The sequence below is a fragment of the Phalacrocorax aristotelis genome, chromosome 3 (genome assembly GCF_949628215.1).
Source record: "Phalacrocorax aristotelis chromosome 3, bGulAri2.1, whole genome shotgun sequence".
Lineage (NCBI taxonomy): Eukaryota > Metazoa > Chordata > Aves > Suliformes > Phalacrocoracidae > Phalacrocorax > Phalacrocorax aristotelis.
In genome coordinates this window covers 130,681,771-130,704,050 of record NC_134278.1, presented here as the reverse complement: position 1 = coordinate 130,704,050, position 22,280 = coordinate 130,681,771, and the positions used below count along the sequence as shown (strand labels likewise).

At 39.6% G+C, this 22,280-nt stretch overlaps 1 protein-coding gene across 4 annotated transcripts in view; it reads right to left on the bottom strand.

The window, feature by feature from the left end:
- The window catches only part of RALGAPA2 (Ral GTPase activating protein catalytic subunit alpha 2), a 135,165-nt gene that overhangs the window by 112,267 nt on the left and 618 nt on the right, over positions 1–22,280 (bottom strand). For all 4 annotated transcript variants that reach the window (XM_075089687.1, XM_075089685.1, XM_075089686.1 and 1 more), the window contains exons 2-4: positions 13,628–13,738; positions 12,917–12,966; positions 1,862–1,919 (exon numbers count right to left, since the gene is read on the bottom strand). In XM_075089687.1, the coding sequence (XP_074945788.1) occupies positions 1,862–1,919; positions 12,917–12,966; positions 13,628–13,738 (219 nt within the window). The remainder of the gene's footprint in view (positions 1–1,861; positions 1,920–12,916; positions 12,967–13,627; positions 13,739–22,280) is intronic.

Here is a 22,280-nt window from a genome sequence, read left to right as displayed (position 1 = left end):
GAAATTATCAGGTAGAACTACTTCATTGGATTTCCAGGTGCTTTGACTATCAAAATAAATGTACTCCACCCTTCAGTATTTCTGCGCCCATTTGACTTTAGCTTTATTCGATCTGGTCAAATGACGAGAGGAATAAATTTTGCTTTCTGGCTCCTGTACTTGATCACAGGGTCAAAACATTCACTGTACAAGTACCGTAGGCCACAGGGAATATTTAAATCATTAAAATGTTAACTATCTTTAGTTTGAAGACAAGAAAACTTTTTTTCCCTATAGCATTAATGTTCAAATCTGATTTTAAAATCTAGTTGAAATTCCTATACAAACTGTAAGAAAACTTCTAAAACATACAATAGATGTTCAGAAAAATTAACTCTGCTTTTCTTATTTAGATTTCCGAAGTTCACGAGTGACTAAACCAGGCCTGTTAGATATCTATTATCTTTATGCTTAAAAGAAAACAACTCTAGTGGGAGAACATGGAGTGCTTTAAGCCAAGCACTCTTAGTGTGTGCTGTAAATAACTTGGCAACTTTATTTTGTTCTTTTTTATGGATGTGTTGCAATACAACCTTCAGTTCCGTGCTTATGAAGCCTTTTCCACAGAACACCTGCCCCACAAAGCATGCAGAAGGGACAGGAGACTAAGAAAAAAAAAAAAAAACAACAAAAAAAAAACCCAGAGCTTTAAGCTTTACTAACTCCAGGTCTTCTCTCTGCTGGACTCCCCCTATTCCTTCCCTTGCTGCAGAAGCTAGAACCTGTACAGTCGGTACCACAGGAGCATGGGGAAAGGAGGGATGGTCTCTCGGTTTGACCAAGTGAATGCCATCCATAGGTATCTGGTGTCTGTCATGGCCAACATCATGTTCTATTGTGATGCTTGGCAAATCCTCCATTATATGAGAATCGGTGAAAGACACCTGGGGCCAAACATGCAGAAATACCATGTATTCAGAATTCTATCTATAAAGGCCAGTAAAGTTGTGGACCTCATTAAAAGAAAAATTGATCAGAAAGAGCTACTAAAAAGTTTATACTTTTGTCCTTAATATCTTGCCTTCACTATCCCAGCTCTAAACCAGAAATTTAGTTCCTCATTTAGTTCCCACAACAGCGTGACAGCTGAGCATTTCACGAATAATAATGAATTAAACTGCACAGAGAGTACAGGAATATCAGAGAAGAAATTAAGCTCCTGTTCACTGCACCAGTCCAACGGTTTGCATTCAGTTTAGCACAGCCTGTGCTCAACCACCAAACAGCCACCTATTCACAGCATAAGTTTTACAGCATAAATTTCCAGGAGGTGGCAAGGGCCAAGTTCAGCACAGTATCTATTATTAGGCAAAGAGCAGCATGTACGGATTTGTATGGGCATCTCGTGTATGATCCCTTGCAAAAGACTATCATAACGCAAATTTGCAAGAGGGTCACACACAGATTCCACAACCCTCCTCAGTCTTAATTTTTGGTGTTAGCCTGTGAATACAAAGGGAGATGTAATTAGAAAAAGGTGTGCTGGTTTATAACCCCCATTATCTTGACAGCTTCTAGCACATGAAAGAGAACCCAGGCAAATCTAGGGATATAAAAATTTAAAAAGCATTTGTGTGAAATAAGTATGAAGCAGGCAACCAAAACCACACAAAATGAGGAACATACAGAGCTGTTGTAGCAGGTAAAAAGATTTTCCATATGGTTCCAGAATTTTCAGCTGCACATCTCGTACATAAGTACTATTTGTGTATGAGCGATACCAGGGATTCTGTGATTAACAGGACTTGCTGAACCTGGGAAGTGACTACGGAAAACATTGATTTTATTTGTACTAGAATGTTTTTAAACCATTCCTTCTTACCTATACTGCGAAAATGCCATCGATAAAAAATCCTCTCAGGTAGCAGCTGCAATATTTTCTGCAGGAAACAAAACTAAATAGTCACATTTTCCATAATAAACTGGCTCATTCAAAGGATACAGAGAAACTAATACACAAGACAAATGAAATGGTAATGTGTACAGAGAGAATACAATAGAAAGCAAATACCTATCATAGTAAGGACTCCTGCCCATTACTCTACTCTCTCCTTACGGAGAAAGGCACTTGCAATGGTCCTGAATAAAATACCATGACACTGTCAGGAGGTGCTTTCACTTTCCCACTGTCTTGCAAAGCCCTGGTATTCCAGAATATCAACTGATTTCTAATGAAGTTACAGATTTCTAAGCAGCTGGCTTTGGGTTACATTTTTCTGAAGTGTCTGGTAATGACTACCGGTAGATTGATACAGTCCAGATTTTGAGCTTCTGTGGCTTAGGCCTGTCTTTTCATCAGCTAATGGGGTCTGATCTCTCGGCTAAGGCAGAGGTGAACAGTGGTGCAGTTATTTTTGCTGCGAGATGATTTACCTGTGGTTTCAGTTGGTGAGTGAAACCGAGCCAAATTACACAAGGCTAGACTAATTTAATTCACAGCACATGCAGTTAATAATGCACTTCTGTGGAATAATGGGTAGTTGTCTGCCTCTGTAGTTTTGGACTGATCCTAACAGAGGCAGAAAAAAAACAAAGAAAGAGGCTGTGGTCAAACCCATTCCCCCTTAGTCTTGTAACGCTACAGGGCACCAACGAAGCAAAGCAATTTAAGCATATGCTTAAGTGCTTTCCTTAACAGAGTCTTATAATCTTAGTTGCGAAGAACAGTTGGGGCTACCAAATGTTGACCTTCATCAGTTCAGTGGATGGTAATGCTATTAAATAATCTGGATAAAACAAACCTGTTTTGGGGTCTTACTTGGGCAAATACAGCTTTTAAAGGACATTAAGTTAACAGGCTCGAAGACACCCCACCCACCCCACCCCCATCCTTTTTCTCTCCTTTTTAACTCTTTAGCAGTACAGACTAGGGCTCAGCAGGTAGGTGTTAGTGCCACAGGACAGCTAACTTATTGCTGCTCAGCCTCTCAAAAGAAGTAAGCTAACAAACATGGTTTCATGTTAATTTCACAGGAAAATGTGTCTGGATCTTACAACTTTTCAGCTGTTCAAATATGAAATTAAGATATATTTAAAAGGGAAATTATTTTCAACATCTAGTTTTGAACTAAAAGTAAGTTAAACAACATTATAAACAACTAACAGTCAGAGTTCCTGGTAATTATCAAACAAAATCACTGAACAAACTTCTGCACAACAAAGCGCCATTAAGTTTCCAGAGATACTACATGCAGGATGCAAAACGAATGACAAGTCATTTAAGCAACGGTGACCCATTTGTTGGTCTTTCGCACATAAAAGCTGACAAGAGGAAATAAAGCGTCACAGCCAAGAAAGCAAAAATTGGCATTTTAGGCAATCCTTCAGAGATGGCCAACACATGAATCATTATTGCTGTTAAAATAGTATGCTTGAGAGATGGAATAAGACAGACTTTATTTTTGACAACAAAGTGCTTCAGAAATTATATACAGCACTCAAAATAGAGTCTCTTTGAAAATGGAACATTCCTTTCTCCATGGCAGAAGATGGAAGTCACGACAAGTTCATAGACTTAGGGAACTAGACCTCAGGTCACACAGACTAGTCTTCCTTTGCATCTTTACCATAGAACATGCTCCCCAAATAGTATTTGGCATTTCTAAAAGTTTGTTTAGAATAAAAATATAAATTGGGCACATCCCTTCTACGCTCTCGTCGCATTCTGTCTCAGCATTACTCCCACAGCTCCCTCCCCAGGACGCAGTGGCAGCAGGGTCTGAAGGAGTGGGAGGCTGGTGGCCAGAGGTCTAGCTCCCCGTTCGTGGGCAGGAGGAACGTGCTTGGGATGAAGGATCTGACTGGCTAAAAAATGAGGCCGTGATTCACATTTCGGCTTTACCTGTTGGTTAAGGACCACGTTTCTGCCAATCAGATTGCAGGATCCACAGACAAAGAATTATCATTATCCATCTAAGTATTGAAATACTAGCAGCCCACCACTTCTCATGACTATTTCTGATGTTAATCTTAACCTAATTTGGCACAGGGCAGAAAGAAGCTTCTAACCTATATCATGAATTCTTCAAGTCACTGCAAGGGTGGTGGCCCTCTGCGTGCAGAGCTCGGCCTGTATCCAGGCACACGCTGGGCTGGTCCCATACTGAATCCCAAAGCGCAGGAGGAAAGGCTCCGTTAAACAAAACCCTACGACAAACTGGCAACAAAAAATGGTCTGGCCTCAGGTGTCACAATACACCGCAGGGAGGAACCCCCACACATCTTCATGTTTATTATGGAAAACCAGACAAAAACACGTATATTTTGTTTCCATTGTTTAAGTCATGGTTAGTACAGCAGCTCATCAGAGCAAACCCAATTCCCTTTTGCAAGCCACACTAACAAGACACCTTCAGCTTGCCTTTGGATGTAAATTCTCTCTCATTTGTTTCAAAACACTAACTTTTGAGAACCAATTGTATTAAACCTCAAAAAAATCAAGCACCACTTCTGTATCAGTACGTTTTATTAGAAGTTTGTCAAAATCTGGTAATACTACTAGTGAAAATGCATATGTTAGTATATTTCATACATTACAGTAAAGTTCTTTATTGTAAAACAAAAATTATGTTTATAAAATATATGTCTAGTTCACTAGACATCTGATGTATACTTCAACACCAGGCATGGCATACTCACGTGTTACAAATGAAAGTAATCTGACGATGTACAACTAAATTTTCCTCAGCTGCCAAACGAAATGATACGTATTTCCCCAAAGCTTCAGCAATGTTCTTAGAGCAATTTTACAGTGTACACATCCCAGCTGATTCAGGATCAAAACAAATAACCACCACTTGCTGGCTGTTTCAAAACACAACAGCCCATTGTAGGAAGCTGGGTTTTCCTACGCCCTCCCCCACAAGACGCAAGGCGCGTTAACTGTTATTTGGGAAAGGCCAGCGGCGCGATGGCACGCAGCAAAGGCACTACCTTCTGTGTGACACAATTTCACCTGAACTTGAACGCACGGTTCACTTCCAGAAAGTGAACTATGATAAGGTGTAAGCTGTGTAAGCTGACGAGGTGGCAAAGCTGCATAATGAAGACCCATTTTGAAAAAGAACTTACAACTCTCGCATCCGAGTGTTAGCGAACCTTAGGTTATGCCCAGAGAAAACCTGGAAAACAAATGCTGTTGCAGAGCGCAACAACCACCAGGAAAAGCAAGCTTAAACTTTAAATTGCATAAAGCCGGGCAGGGTTGGGGAAGAAAGGAACATGCTTACAGGCTTTTTCTTTAAAAAAATAAAAACCACAGAATCAAACACCTGCCTCAGGTGACTGAATCAAAACAACTCAAGGGTTGAAATAAACAGTATGAGGACAGAGGTTCCTATCAGAGGAAAGCTTCCATATCCCAAAGTCTTTTCATACAGCAAAAATTGAGACACTTCAGTAATTTCTCACACCGTTCTCCTTTTCAGCATCTCAAAACAAGGAAAAAATAGAACATATGGATGCACTTTGAAAAAATGCAAAGATTAATCACCTGCATTGCTCTACCAAACAGTAAACAGAAGTCATTAAAAAAACTAAACAAACAAATTAGACTGCATCACAGCTACCTAATGAAGATATGAAAGCTTTGCAGCAGATGAGAACAAATATAAATAATCCAAATTCAGAGCCCACACTTGCTCCTGCAATGCAAAATAAGTTAGCATGGTTAAAAGTCTTAGCTATTCAATAAAAACTTGCGCACGTTACAAGTTAACTGAAAGCCATAGCTAGATGCCTCTTCTCTAGTAATTTTTGCACGTGTGCATTAGACAGTGTTACAGTGTGACATAAGATTGCGTAAGTCATGAACAAGCTCCAGTCGTTGTCCTTTCAACTTAGCATTTCCAAGAACATTTTCTACACTCTCCCAACCCCTGGTGTTCTAAAACCCACACATTGCTATTCCTATAAAACAAATGATAGTTTCCTCCACTCCAGCCTAGACTTTTAGCAATACCGCTGTGAATCCAAACTAGCTATTGACATCGTGTTTCTAGTTTCACAGTACACTAATAAGAAATATTTTAAGAAACCCCACAGTGCGAAATAATATTGCTTTTTCAGAAAACACATAGATCTATTTAATGCTTAGTGCTTTGCTGCATCTATATGGTAATCCATTATAGCACACTTGAAATAGAAATTAGGTATTACTACTGATCAACACATCAGGGTATCTGTCAGTTCTTTTAACTGATTATCCATAGTTCTTTTTCTTCTGGACTTCCTGCATGACTAGGAATAATGTTACGTTTAAATCTTAGTTTACACAGGATGCTGCTTTTTGAAAGATATATCTCTCTATTTTATCAAAGTAAAATAAAAAGATACCAAGGTTTATATTTCAACAGATTCACTCTGACTTAACCAATACTGCGATTTCTTTTAGGAAGCGTTTTATTTTTGCCAGCTTTGTTGAATCATGTCATGATTGGTAGCTTTGTGCCTATTACTGTGTGCTGTGCTACCCTGTTGTAGAACGCAGAGGAAGCTAAGGCTGTTACCACATCCTACACTGAAGATCCCTACAGCCTGGATGTTTTCCAGCCTAACTTACACAAAAGTGAGACGATAAGCGTTGTCGCCTACCTCCCAGAGCTGCAAGAAGCTGTTCTGTAACACGCTATGCAGAGTCTCTTGCTAAATAACAACAAAACAAACGTGTTCTTGCTGACTGGACATGCTCTCAGAGGCAATGTCAATGACAAGTTCAGGATAATGTTCATTCCAGGAGGATGAATTATGAGAAAAAAAAACCTAGTTTTTTGATACAACCTGTACACCGTAAGGAGTTTCTATTAGTCAGTGGCAGGTGGATCTACTTCAAGCCAAGTCAAACGTAGAGTAGCTCTCCCGTGCCTCTACGTTCAAGTCCTGTTTGGTGGCATCTCCACAAGAGTTTCAGAGTGTTCAACTACTAAAATCTGCAGTAATTTAGAAATTTTCCTATTCTTTTTTCTATTATTCACTGATTTAGGTGAAGCCAAGAGCCTAATGAAGTTTGAGCTGCTGCAGGCATACTATCTAAATAAAGGGAAACTCCATTAATAGCATCAATAAATTATTTACAGTTATTCATTGAGGGGAAAACGTCTGCCCAAAGCACGCAAATACTTATTCTTGCCCTAGGCATAACATTGAAGAACAAGATCTCCGAGGTCGAACATATGCAAGAGTTAGAGTTTACAACAGAATGCCGTAAGAATAACGTCAATGTTACATTAATAGATGAACTGCTCAGAATTATGGCAGAACAAACTGTAGATAGTTCAAAAAGTCATTTTCTGTGTGTAGGAAAGAAGGGCTATAAGGAATTTTATTGTTATAAACAAATAAGCCCTTTTTACTCTATCGAGCTTGAGAATTGGCCAACGAAGTCTGTGTGACAGACCTGAGGTTGTGCAGCAGAGCTGGTAATCACAGTAGGCAAAGGGAACCAACTGAAAAGCTGTAACAGAACCTAGAACCTGAATTTAAAGCTGCAACTCCTACAGGTAATTTGCTTTCAAGTCTAAGATAACCTACAGATGGGGAAATTAAGCCACTGAGCTGGACAGACATGAGGAAAACGCAAATAGTAAAAAAGGTAAATAAAGGGGATAACCCCAAGAAATTAGAAACCAGGACCTGTGGCAATAAACTCAACAACAACTTGGCTTTATTATTCCTTGTAAGGAATTTTACAAGTACTGTTCACATTGGCCAGTTTCAACGTACAATTTATTTCTGCACAATTCAATTTTACTCAGTTTTACTCAAAACATAGCAAGTAATTAGGAGCAACATCCTAAGATAAGCAAACCACCCTAAGAAAATGCTACAGATATAAACATCCTTTTGCACATTCATAAAAATAGCAACACAGCACGAGGGTCTTCTAAGAGTCATGAATCAAAAACTGCTGAAAGTTTCACTGATGCAGGTTTTTATGAAATTGAGAACGACCTGCTAAAAATCACCACTGGCTTCAAGATTTGTTTTAAGCTGCTTAGCCAATACTGCTAATTCACGCAGTAGTCTATATAAAGTAGGCCTACAGTGTGGTGAAAGAATTAGATATTTAAAATACCCACAGCAACCTTAGCCCAGAATGAACCGTTGTTCTATATTTTAAAAACTACATTTATGTGCATTGCTAGGCAGTACTAAAAAAGAAGCTTATGCTCCCAAACTGCGTCAGTGCACAGAGCTATCTGGTCACTCACCACCACAGCAGGTGTTCCTCTGACAGATGCAGTGTATTTACTGCGTATGGTCTGTAATCTACTTTTCAAAAGGGTTGCTAACAGACTATACCCAATTATAAACCTATACTGAATTATCATTAGCATTTGCAGAACAAGTAACTTGTGCACATCTGCAGTAATAAATTTAGGCTATACAGCTGCTTCCCTAATCGTCACATTCACATTCTGAGAGCGGACCAATCCATGTTTCAATGGATTTATACCACATCTTAATCTTCTGAGTATGGGGCCATTTGGAGTTTATATTTAGATGTGATTCTAAGGACAATAATATTGCATTAAAACCAGTAGCTACCACTACAAAATAAAGAGCTCAGGGCATGGTTGGGCAAGTCTAACAGTTTATTGATTATTATGTCTGGAAAAACACTTAGTGTTTTATAGAAGCCTAAGCAGAGCATGAGTTTGAGTGTGTATATCAAATACTGCAGAGGTTATCAGCACACTTATATTCTATTTTACATCCACTTAATATTTAAATCCACCTGCTGTGTACATCCTCAGGGCACTCCAAGTCAGACCTAGGAATGATACATTAAAATTTTGCTGCTGAATCTAAGGAAGGTCAAAACAGACCGTTCTGTCTATTGCTGTTTATAAGCACAGCTAGCCTCTCCTCATTTCAGCAGGGCAAGAGGCATACAGGGAAAGGCTAGGCCTGACAGATAAAAGGTTCTGGAAGCATCATCACTGCAAGGCCAGTGGCAGTTACATTAGAGACCCTTCCAGAGTTATAATTTGGTAGATTCTAAAAAAAAAAAAAGAAAATTGTGCTTACTCTGTGTCTGGGCGCAGGGACTCACACTGCTCATGTTTACACCAAGTTCAAGAAACATGATGTTCCATGCAAAGCACGGACTTTGAGAAATCAAGAGAGCACAGCATAAACAAACCTCTGTGTGAGCTATATGAAAAATCAGAGGATGCTTTTATAAATAAGGACCCGTAAAACACAAGGGCACTTTATGTTATATTAATGTGCACTGGTAAAAAATGCACAAGTAAACCCATCCATAGCGAGAAGCTTCCAGCATACGTACCATCTGCGGGAGGACCTACCCCATCTTCTCAGCTATCTACACAACTGCGGCGAGGCCTGCACTATGCTGACAGTACCTGAAAAGTTTCTAGCAACAAGAGCAGCTACTGTAAGTGACTTTGGGAAGCTTTACTACATCAGAAAGAGCATCTGAAAAATTCTGATAATAAAATATTTCATACATTGGAAGCGTCAGTGTAATGATTTTTGTGACTGCATCAGCATGAGAGAAGTGGCTATTCTTAACTAATAAAGCCTAATTACAGAGAATGGAAAGAAATTAATCTATATTTTATCAAAACCATCAGTCTGATCTTATTTCCCTACAGATGCAAAAAAAAAAAAAAGCAGTGTCAGAGGAATTGGTATCTGATGCTACAAGAAAAAAATACTTTGTATTACAAATTCCAAGCCTTCACAATCAAATGATGGCATAAAATACTGTTACAGACCTAGAAAACTTACATAAATGTAGCGACTTTTTGTGAGTTCTGTGACATACGGTGCTCAGCTGACAGCTACAACAAACAATGCCCCGAAATCAGAGAGAACAGTGATATAAGAAACTATTAACGTGTTCTGAAAATGTACTACAAATCTGGAGATAACTACGCCTCTCCAGAGAAAATCCAAATTTCTTTTTTGCCTCATTTTGGCCTTTTAGCTGAAACAGGGAAAAATAACACAGATAATCAGTTTCTGTATAATTTAATGACTACCTATTTGGAAAAAAGCAAGGCCAAAGCACCTTAGGGAATATAAAATTAGACCCAAGAACTCTGTAATATTAATTTTAAGAAAGCACCTTACAAAATGAACTGTTAGCTTTTCATATTACTCCCTTTGATTAATGTTTCTTCTTTAATATGTTGTTTGACGTTATTATTGTTGAGTGGTCAAGCTATAGAGCTGATAGGTAAAACTAAGACTTCAGTGAATAACAACCCAGTCAACTTAGCTTTCAGAGCACTTGCAGAAAAGGCATTTGTTCCTTTTGCTGAATACACACACTAGGTGTCACTCGAGAACAGCAGCAAAATACCCACCAAACTATACCAGAAAAGGCAGACGTCAATTCCTTTAAAAAAAATAAATAAAAATATTTATGAAACTGTTAACCCTCAGCACCTGGACTCAGGATTTGTTAATCCTAAGTAATTACCTATTTAGCTAATTAGAAGAAAACTCTAGGAAACCTCTGGCTCACACTGACATCGGCTTAAACATGGCAAGCTTAACAATCAGCTAGTTTTGTTTCCTATGGCTTACAGTATGAATGTTTAATTACTTGGCATTTACATTTTTTCTTGCCCTGTGTTCAGACTAATCTATTCTTGCTCTGTGCATTAAAAGGCTCTCTAAAAAGCTGTTTTCCTACAATGCATTAAGTTATCAAGCGTCAAGAGTTATAAACGAATTGCAGACTTACTTTCAGGAGATAAAATACAATGAAGTGGATCGCTCCAAATTCCACACAAGTATCTGAAACAATTTGTTCTTCCTCAAAGCTGGTGACAACTAGGCTATGGTATAATTGTCCTTGATCGGGACCCAAAGCAACACTTCGTTCATATATAACAACGTATTTTTTTCCCTCTTCATACAGTATGCTCTCCTTACGTTTTTAAGCAGCATTAAACAGGCAGTTATTAGCTACCCATTTTTAAGACACAGGAAAACATATTTATTCAATTTAACCAGGTAAATAAGCATTAGCTATTTTTCCACTCAATGACATAGCCGCAGAAATTTAATTACTTATTCAAGACCACAGGGTAAGTGTATTAATGAGCTCCAATTAAACTGCACAGCCTTGCTCAGTAAGTGCGGTGATACCTTCTCCGCTGGGGGTACGGAGAGAGGAGGAATTTCTCCTGCCCTAAATACAGTACTAGCAGATATATGAGCTCATGTTCCTTGACACTGCCTCATGCAAAATCCTAAAGCAGACTCCTTTACTAATACTGTAGGTAGCAGAAACCACCATTTGGTTTTCAGATTTCAGTCTGAAAATGCAGTCCTGTAGTTCAGGAGCTAAGGGAGGGAGGAGAAGAAAGGGGAGAGGAACTTGCTACCTCATAAAATTCAGATTAAACCACAAAAATCCAGAATTTCATGTCAAGATTTTCACAGCCATTTTTCGTATTATGGGCATGTTAGGCTGAACAGCATCATTCTTATGTCAATATAAATATTATTCTAACTACAAACTACATATTAATGCAAACAAATGAAGCCATATACTTCAGATGTTTTTCTTTTGGGTTGGGTTTTTTTTCCATTTTCAGAGAGAGGGATAAGAGTTGAGAACATTTAACCTTTGTTTTAATTTCAATTTCTAGAGTCCCTTTGAAAGCTTTTTCTTCTACCACCCCTACCAAAAAATAACCCACAATATAAACAAAGATAACATTTCTATGATGCAATACTCAAGTGAAAAGTTAGTAGTTGGATTAACAAAGGTAAATACATACATCTTCTGTTGATTTCTCTTTAAGAAAGAAATCAGGCCAATTATTTACTTCATGAATTGTTAAAGAAAATAACTAAAGGCACCACCTATGTCTGAGTTCAGAGGCAGGAAGAGCTTATGTGAAGACTTCTGGTCTGCATTATAAAAACTTTTTTATATGTTAGGCTTTCATCTGGTCCAGTGATATTTTCTCACAGCCAAGTATATTTAAGGTAATATCTCTAATTAAAGAGGTCCCTTGGAAAATTATCTATCACAGCCTATTCTTCTTTAAATTAAAGACATCCTCACCTGATTATGCAAAAGTTAACTAGCTAATATTTCCTCCCTAGACACTGCAAATGCTATGACCACCAGTGCTGGGAAGGAAGGATATGCTTCTGGAAGTGAAAGATGCTGCACTGAATTTAAAAAAAAAAACAAAAGGTTAAACAAATTCACATTTCACACACTCAGATCAAACTGATATGCAGTAGTTGACAACTCTTATCCCTTTATTTTCCCTGTGCTGCAAGACCAAATACTGCAGTCATAATAGATGCCTCCATCTGAAAGGAGCAGAGCTCGAACTCCTGCTGTGACACATTCAAAATAAACGTAACACTGAACTTCATACTGACAAAGCGTAGAGGAAAAGTACTGTTGTTTATAACTAGCCCCCCCCGTAAAATAGAGAAGCAAGAACAGATTTAATTTAAAAAAAAAAAAAAAAGAAAGACTATTTTGACAGCTGCAGCTTAACAGAGGCTATGCAACTACTGATCACTTGCTCCCAAATTCTGCTGAAAAACAACAGGATATTTTCAAAGAGCTGATCCTCAGTTCCTTAGGACAGATATATTACTGAATGATTTTCAGGTCATTTTGATAAAATCTCTTAACTCTGGATATTCATTCAACAAACACTACCACTGCATAATAAAAATTTTATTGTTGTTGTATCTGAAAACATAACGCACGCCCTAGTTCTTTTCTGCCTTTCACCTTGCATAGTCACAGACACCTACTCTCATTTGATAGATACCTGGTTTCACCCCTCATTGAGAAGCAGTAAGTAAGCATATAATGACAGTGAGATTTAAAATAAAAGTTAATTTCACGGAATGGAAAACTTACTTCAAAAACAAAGAGAATGGAGTCCAGCTCCTCCCTTTGTGATTTATTCCCTGCAAGACAGAAAACAATGTTGTTTGCCGTAAATACAAAGTATGAGACAGACGGCGAAATTACACTGTTCTTATTCAACTGAAGTCAAGGATGTTGCACTCTGTTTGTTTTTCTTTGCCTTTATCTAACATCAAAAGAGCAAAATGTTTCCAAACTTCAGTGCCTCTCTCGATTATGAATGAGGGACACCTAGAGTCCCAGACCCGCAAAGCGCTGTCACTGTGCTCATCTCCAGGCAAGCAGCTATTCCTACCCACATATCTTCAATGCTGGCATTTGGTCTGTGGATCTCTGATAATGCTTCAGCCCAACAGACATAAGCTTAGCTGTAGGATGAAGGCCTTCAACACTTCAAAACAAGACGAGAGGATATGTATGTAAATGCACAAGACCTGATTTTTGTGCTGAAATGACACTTAGCCATGAAAATGTGTTTAGAATTCTTGTCAGTTACGTAGGACCTTTCAGAGCAATTTCCATGCTCGTCTCTTCTATACCGTACAATTAAAATATTAACACTAATTAATAATGCATGAAACTGTTAATGCAAATATAGCTAATTGTGGACTACATAATCATTAGCTAAACTCTAATAGAATGCTTTTGAGAATAGTTAGGGAAAACTGACTCAACAATTGCTGGCAAAACTCTATAACTTACCTTTTTGTTTCAAGCTATTTTCCAGTGTTATGAAGTTTTCATAGAATATAAAATAAATTTGAGAATAGTTGTTCTCAAAAAATTGCTTCAGGTCACTTCCATCCACAATATCTGAAAAGAGGAACAAACAGAGTTATCAGACAACATGAGAAAGCTGAAAATTGCTGTCTTCATGCAAATTTAGTATCAGATAATGAAATAAATACAATACAAAACAATTTTAGTGACTAAATTAAATATTCTGTACTAAATTGTTATTCCATCCTTGCAAGTAAAATAGGGAAATTTCCATTTTCACTTAATTTATGAAAGTTTGCAGTGTGGCTTAGGTTCATTTGTTTAAAAAAAAGAACAACAAAAAACCCCCCAACAAACCCAGAAACCCATGGGATCTGTCTTAGCTATCTAAATGGCATCTGTATCATCAAAACAAGCAGTTATTATTGGGAAAAAACCAAACACCAGCAATGATATCTGTATGCAAATTGAAAATCCAGTTCTTCAATTTATCTGACAAGCAAATCAATTCAGAAAACATCATATTTATATTTTTTTTTTAATGAATTGGAAAGAACGGAAACCCACTCATGCATCACTTCCCTAAGCCTTAACTTAGGCCTAACATTTGAAATAAGTTTCTTTTTTAAGAAGAAAAAAATCCAATGTTTTCTAAACCTGACACTTGCAAAACATGCTTTAGCTTAACCTGTTTGCTCTTTATGGTAACTGACTTGGTCAAGAAAAGACAGATCACTCCATCCAGAATTAAGAGGATAAAGGGCAAGGATTATTAACAACATGTCTTCTGATTGAGGTTTCACCTCTCAAGAAACCCATTCATTAATCAAGACGACAAAGCTGATTGCAACAAGAAGACCCAATAATATCACACAACTACAGAAGAAAGAATGACTTTAGCCTTGGACAATGTTTTGGTTTGTTTCCGGTTTTTTTCTTTTTTTTAAATTAATAACTGTTCAGTAGCAAGGCTTTGTTTGGTTGCTTGTCCTAGGGAAATAATTAGTGCATGAAAACTCTTTTACATTATATTTGTTTCCTACAAACTACTGGTCTTGAATTTGCAAGCAAAGTGCAATTATTCCTCTCTATGAATGCATTCTGTTAAATACAGCTCTAGGAGAAAACAAGGCTTTCATTTACGAGGATTGCATATGAAGGAATGAGGTCATTAAAATCTAAACAAAAAGGGAACGCTCCCTTTAAATTGTGAAAGGAGGAGAAAGGAACTGCCTAATCAAAAAAAGTAAATTCTCCTTTTCTATACATATGGCATTTCAGTGGTGACTCATCTGTTATTCTGATGTAAGCATGCATTCCTACAGCTACATCCTTTTCCTACTGAGCTATTTTGTTCCTTACGTTCCTTCGCAAGATACACGGGGAAACAATTTCTAATCTTAAAAGTGGCCAACAATACTCCCATTACTGCCCTTAGAGTAGATATTCACTCGGAAAGTAAGATTTTCTTGCAATTCTGCATGCAAGTTGTCATCCTGATACCACCACCCGTTTCACTTAAAAAACCAAATATCAAAAATACAATAAGCCACACCCCCAATAATTCAAATGCTCAGAGATACGGCTGTCTTGGGCATTTCACCACCAAACTAATTCTTCTTTTTTTCCTGCATACATTAAGAAAACTCCATTTCTCTACCCCTTCACCGTGTGCGTTCACGGTGACGAGCAGCGGGAAGCGGCGCTGACCACGGCCGCTTCTTCACCCTGCTCCCCTAGGCCCAGCAGAGGCAGGCGATGTCTTTGCCCGCTGAGCTGATCGCCGGCTGGTGGGAACACCAGCCCAGCTGGTGGCAACACACTTTCCAGCCGTCTCCCCTCCACGTCACGCCGGCTCTTGGGAAAGCACCTCCAGACAGGTAGCGCCACGGCAAGCACGCCCGAGCCTCACAAGCTCCGCTCGCTTTGGCTCCCCCACAGCCCAGCTTCTCCCACCCGTTTCACCACAGACAAACAGGGACCGTGACAAGGAAGGCTGCTTCTTGAGAGGATTTACTAAAAGTTGGCAGGAAGCCTAAGAGAATAACTTGGATCACTACTATATATCTTTAACTTATAGCAGGATAAGGCTCATTCCGTGTTTCAGATGGAAAGTTTCACACACCATTTATCTGTTTAAGATCCAATACTGACTTTTAGCAAATCACATTGACAGAAGAAGTATTTATAAGCATTTAAGGAAATTAAACAGTAAGGTTGGGATTGAATTGCAGGTATTTGGTTATATTTTCACATTTGTACTTTTATATTTACTGATAAACAGCTCTCAGATTACTACTGCTGAAAGCAGCCGCCTAGTGAACTCAAAACCCTGAGCACTACAGCCTGGCAAGCATTATCAGCCACCAGATACATAGCGGCTTTCTAAAACACACGTAATCTAACGCCATTCCCCAAACGTGGGTAGGTGATCCATTGGCTAATGCGTCTAATTAACACTTGACAGCTTTTAGGGCAACGCATAGGAAACGGCGAGACATTCATGAGGGGACACGTGACATTTCTTTGACACAAAATGTGAGACAGTTGGCTTATTAGATGACTGCAAGTCACCCTTACCTGCCTTAACATTTAAGCTTAATATTTAGGGCAGAAAACTACTCTGGTACCATTTGATAAGAATCTGAGTTTATTGCCTAGCTCCCATTACTCTTCCTCATATTAAAAAAAATCTAGAGGGGACAACAATCCTGTCCTTACCGCACCAGCTTTCCTTGTGTTTTTCTGTTAACTACCAAATCTTCTTGCAGTCATTTAAGGTTAGAAATCCTCCCTTAATTTCATGAACTTCCAAAGTCACTTGGCTTTATGTTATTTATGCAAAGTTCCTCAATCCTGGGGGTTTTTCTTTATCTCAAGTACTTAAAAAGTTAAAGGCAGTGAAGAGACAACTCTGCAGCCATACCCTGGTTAATGATGAACTTTTATTACCAGCCTTGCCCCAGAAATGACATATGATTTTTACTTACCTTCCAAAAGAAAAAAAGAACAAAAAAGAAACCCAAAACCACATCCCACACTTTCAGATTAGAGCTTTAGATGCTAAAAAAAAAAAGCCTAGAAGATAATTTTTCCTTCATTTTTTCAAAAGAATGTCAGCACAGAAACATACCATTACTACAAAAAACCTTAAATTAGAACAATTTTTAACATAATATTAACACCTCAAATTTGACATGAAATCTAAGGAACAACAGCTGTTCTAAATTCAGCAAGTTTGGAAGCAATCACGTTGAATGTCTCTACGTGAAAATTTCTACTAAGCTTGTATTAATCAAGCTGTACAGAACTGTGCAAACTGAGAGTGCCGTAACTAAAAACCCCACTACTCTCCTTTATCATCTCATTTTTGATTGAGGGAGTTCAATGGTATACACAGAGGGTTTTCTTAATCTTTTTATTTAAAAAATGTAAATTAAGGCCTGCACTTGGTAACCGAATGAATTCCATATTTAATCTAAACCGAAGTCTGTGCGAGGCCATACCAGCTCTACCATATACTTGTCCACTGCTCAGCGGAGAAGAGGGTAACAGCAAGGGACACAGCAGCACCCCACCTCCATTAGCAGCAGCACTCCTAGCGCAGGCACCAGAGCACAAGACGCTGCCCTTTCCCGGTCCAGGATGTAAACGGCAGTTTCTTCAACGACCTGGTTGAAATACACGTAAAGTACTATAACTCTGCAAACAGCCCAGCTTTTACGCACGCACCCAGGAGCGAAGTGCAACAGCACAGGCTCCGAAGCGCACGCTATTAATTTGAACTCCAGCTGGCACCCAGTCTTCTGATGCACGATTTCGTTCATCAGGATGCTCAAAAACAAGTGTGAGTGTGTACACGGTCTAACAATCCACCCCAGCAAATATCAAAGTCCAGGATCAGTGCTATCCACAAGTCTGTAAAACAATTTGGGTTTGGCAACTGCACCAAACCGGTGCTACTTTCAAAACAAGGTTATCATCCAGTATAAACAAATTGAAAATCCAGCCCCTTAATTCAACTGAATTGTTGTCACCATCTTCCAGGCAGCTCGCAGCATATTCAACAGCAGCAATGGGTAAGCTCCTGTTTTTTCCTTATTTCTAAGCATAATGGGAATGGTGGTGGCCAACTGGAATCACCAGAGTCTGTTCAGAGACTGCCTATAGACCAACTTCAGAATTTCCACCCTCAACCAACAAAGTTCTCAGGCAAATCACACTCCAAAATTAGTAACAATAACAACACCATAAAGAAAATGCTCATCACCTTCACGAAATAAAAACTTAGAGTCATGTCCATCCCATTTTATGCATGAGCAAACAGCGATGTCATCTAGATTACCAGAGAACCCCAGCAGACAGTAGCTGTTGTTCCCATTGCACCATTATTCATAAAAGATACTGTGTCATGACAGAGCAATTTTTGAAGCCAGAAGAAAAATCCAAGGGAAATATACTAAGCCATGCAAAGACATTAAACTAAACATTTAATTGTACTGGAGGAGAAAACATTGAAAGAAACCTTTCCATTAAAAAAAAAAAATTTTTTTACCCAAGACCAGCCACAGAAACAGTGTCTTAAAGAGCAAAGATGTATTTTTATGCTAAAATGTCCCATAGAAACTATTCTGGGAAAGAGTATAGAGGGCTTCGCTTACATCCAATCAGTGTGAAAAAGCCAAACTTGTGTGTCACCACCACCATTTATATGATCATTATTTTTCAAGTCTATTCTAAAAAAGCCCACGCTAGTGACACTTCCACACATTGTATTTGGAAAAAGAGTTCCTACTGACTTTACAAAAGTTCTGAAAGTTACTACAACTTCATAGCAATAAAAACATAAAAGGTAAATGACCAGAAAATTTCCAACACAAGTAAACATTCACTTTAATGTTATTTTTCTGGTTCGTGTTTTGTGTTGTCATGCACGCAGACTACTCCACAGCAGCAGGAACTCGGATCCTAATGCACATTAGAGACTTGAGAGGTGTTACAGGCAACAAAAAATATAACGGGAATCTTTTCTTTCAGTTCGGGTACTGGACAAACTTAGGCAGATGGTAGCTAAGAGACCTGAAGCAATGAAAAAGTGGGTGTTATTGACCCTGGTGCTCACATAACCCCTTATTTACAGAAATACACATTCCTTTCCCTCAACCCTCCCCTATTATCATCTCTTCTCTGATTTTTATCCTCCTACACCAGTAGGATCTCAGAAGAATAACTGTCATTTTGTTTACAGTTTAATTCCTGTGATTTAAAGCTAACAAAGGAAGAAAAGATGGCATCCTAAGGAACCGTAAAAACAGGAACAGTTATTTTGAGAGCATGTGCCACTATGGCCCGAGTGAAGTAGCTGGGTTCAGGGAGTGAAATGACTGGGGTGGGAGGAACACTAAGGCACGCACATTCCTACCCCTCACCAGCCCAGAAGTGCCACACTGGGAAGGGGGTGGGGGGAAGAAATATCCAACTATTTTTGAGCCTTTACACCAAAAGCTTTATTTTCCTTAAATACAGGAGTTCTTACCATGTGTTGCTTCATTTTCAGCACTCAATAATACCATAAAACACGCACTTGTAAAGATACGTATGAAGATATTACCTTCAAAAAGCCACTCCCATATTATCTAGAATTTTTACACCGACGCTCTGGAAAGCGGGCATCTCGGAGCATAACCAGAGCCTGCTCTGACAGCCCCTGCAATCAAGCACACCCGCTAGAAGACAGCCAGCCATCATTTCACAGCACTTCAGCCAATAAGCCACTAATATGCTACCCAGCCCTCTGGCACTGGTAACAATTCTCACTTAAAACCAATGTTCAATAATAAGTTTAATAAAAAAATCAGGTCACCACCTCCAAATGTAACAGACACTCAGGAGAAAAGATATTTCCTGAGAAATGACGGGTGTATTTTTACCCCATTTGCCACATGGGCAAAAGGTTTCCCACTTTACAGAAAGCTGCCAGACAACACTGCATTCTGTACCATCTGCTTTGGGACATAAATTAATTTTGTCACACTAACAGGGGTATTTTTCCATTTGTTCCCCCCGTCAGGTCTGTCACAGGAGCCTGACAACCTCCTCTGTACCGCGCTGGCACGCAAAAACGCAACTCTCGCGTAAGATGGGCATAACCATAGCAAGCCCGGTATTTCACCTTAAACTAGTCGTGCCTTGAGGTCAGGTGTGTCTTTACAAGAGGCTGAAAGGAGAACGTTAACAGAAAGTTGCTGTATTTCTTATTTCTTCAAGTCCGTTTATTTTAGCGAGGCTGGGGGAAGAGGAAGAGATGCAAGGTCTGCGAGCTCGCCCTACAGTCTCTTAATCCAATCTTTCCCAGGATGGTTTCACAAAACTTGCTAAACCTCACCTCATTAACAAAGAATTTCCCCAAATTGTTTTTACAGTGAAACATGACGTTGTTATAATAATAGTGTTTGTACAGTACATGAGCAATAGGACCTACACAGTTAAAAGGCAAACCACAATGCAGGTAAGGTATCTTCTCCTGTCTTTTCAAATTCCTGCCCTTAGGCACTTAGATACATGGTACCATTAAAAAAACCAAAAACAAACAAAAAAAACACAAAACCAACACAAAAATGAAAACAAGCAAAGAAAATATTTTATACACTTCTAGTACAAAACATACACATTTGGTCTGCAGAGGGAGATTAACACAAAACTGACCACCAGATTGCTAACTATGAAGATTTTTTTTTTTTTTTACACACATACAGAATAGGAGGAATTTATAACCAGAGCAGTCGGATGCCCGTCACTCGCAGCTAACTCCAAAGCAAAGGTTCAATGCTGTTCACACAAAAAGTGAAGACTGCAGGTGCTGAGGGACTAACACGTGAGCCTCTCGTCTCCCAACACCAGGCACAGTGGTCAGAACTGCTCTACTTCTGCGTCCAGATCGTGAAGCTTAAGTATCGATGGATTGAGCACGTCGAACTCCCATGTACTGCTGCTCAAAAGATGAGCAAGACCTGGCCACTTTTAGAGCGTGACAAAGGATCGCTTATGCATTTGTCCAGCACTTTGTCCAATAATCAGTTACCCACAAGAAAAAAAAAATCTCTTTTCCAGAGTAGCTACTTAAATGCAGTAGGATCACAAGGGAAGAACACCTTTAAATCAGAGTGATGGTTGCTCACACGTGTAAGAAACACATCCTCCAAAAAATCAGCAAGATGCCCATAACGAGCTACCCATTCATTTCCATGCTCTCACGATGTGCAACTTTCTCAAAGGGACCGTCCCGAGGGAGACTAATCACTACTATTCTCACTGAGGATCACGCTCAGCGAGAACACCACAAAAGCACCTTGCTTTGCTACCGTACATTCAGAACTTCTTCTGTGTATTTTCTCTGATCAGTGGAACACCACAGGAAAAAGCTTTTAATCTCAAACTCAATCTCGAGCACCACCTATGAGCCCACACTGCAAACCACAGTGAGGTTCCTCAGTGCAAGGCTTGCAGCCTGGTGCACGTACCAGGCAGAGGGCTGAAGGGGAGCACCTTTGCTCTCCAAGGCCTGAGCTGCTCCTGGGCGGGTGCTCTGCCTCCACGCATCCTTCACAGCGCTAAAAGCAAGCACGCAGCGGGGTGGAGGGGAATGCACGAATGCGGGCGGAGCAGAGAGCAGCCCCTCAGCAGAAGATACAGTGCCCAACTCCTGCTCTCTCTCCATGAGCCACTAACCTCAGGCCGCCCTCTCCTCCAGCCACTTGCTTCTCACACCTCCTTAACAGCATGTCTTTGGGGCTCCTACACACCTGCCAAACTTGACTGAAACTGTGGACTAAAAAGTGATTACAGCACACAAGAAGTACAATCAGATCATCAGATCTGATGAACATCAGATAAACAAATACTAACACTGTCACTGCTTCTCCTGAACTGGGACAGGGCGCAAAAGCTCTTAAGAGAGCCTTCTCCTCCTGCAGTTTGCTGACCAACAGAGAGCACGAGGCCACCCAAATCCTTGCAAACCATACCTCTCAGCTGAAATACATCAACCGGTTTCAATGTTCAGAATAGACAGATCAGGGTTAAGGCTTCAACTGCAAGGCAACATCAGAGAGAAGGTCCACCTTGCCACAGACATGGGAAGGGCATCACAAAATACCATTACATGACCCCCTTTGAAGTTTTTTTTTTAAAAAAACAAACAAACACACCCCCCCACGCCCAATTAATGTTGTTGACAAGAGCAGATTTTCTATGAATGGATCCTCAGAAGAACTCTGCAGGAGACAGATTTATGTACTGTCACGTACCCGAACAATGCTGCACCACAAATACCTCTGACACTGGACGACACGTTTCCAAAGCCAGGAGCAGCAAAACGCAACATGAACTTTCTCTAACAGCTCCTGTAACTTTGCGAAGGACGCGCACTGCTACCTCTCAGCAGCCATAACCGGGAGAGCTTAGGCAGCTCCCCCAGACTGCAAAGGAAGCGCGAAGAAAGCGAAGGGAACCTAAGGCACAAAGGGGTACCTTCCGCAAGGGCTGCCTACGAGAAGCTTTTATCGCCGTTTTACTCTTGAGGACGCCTCGCCCAGCCGCCCCGAAGAGCGTTAAACACGCGCGGAGGGGGAGCGGA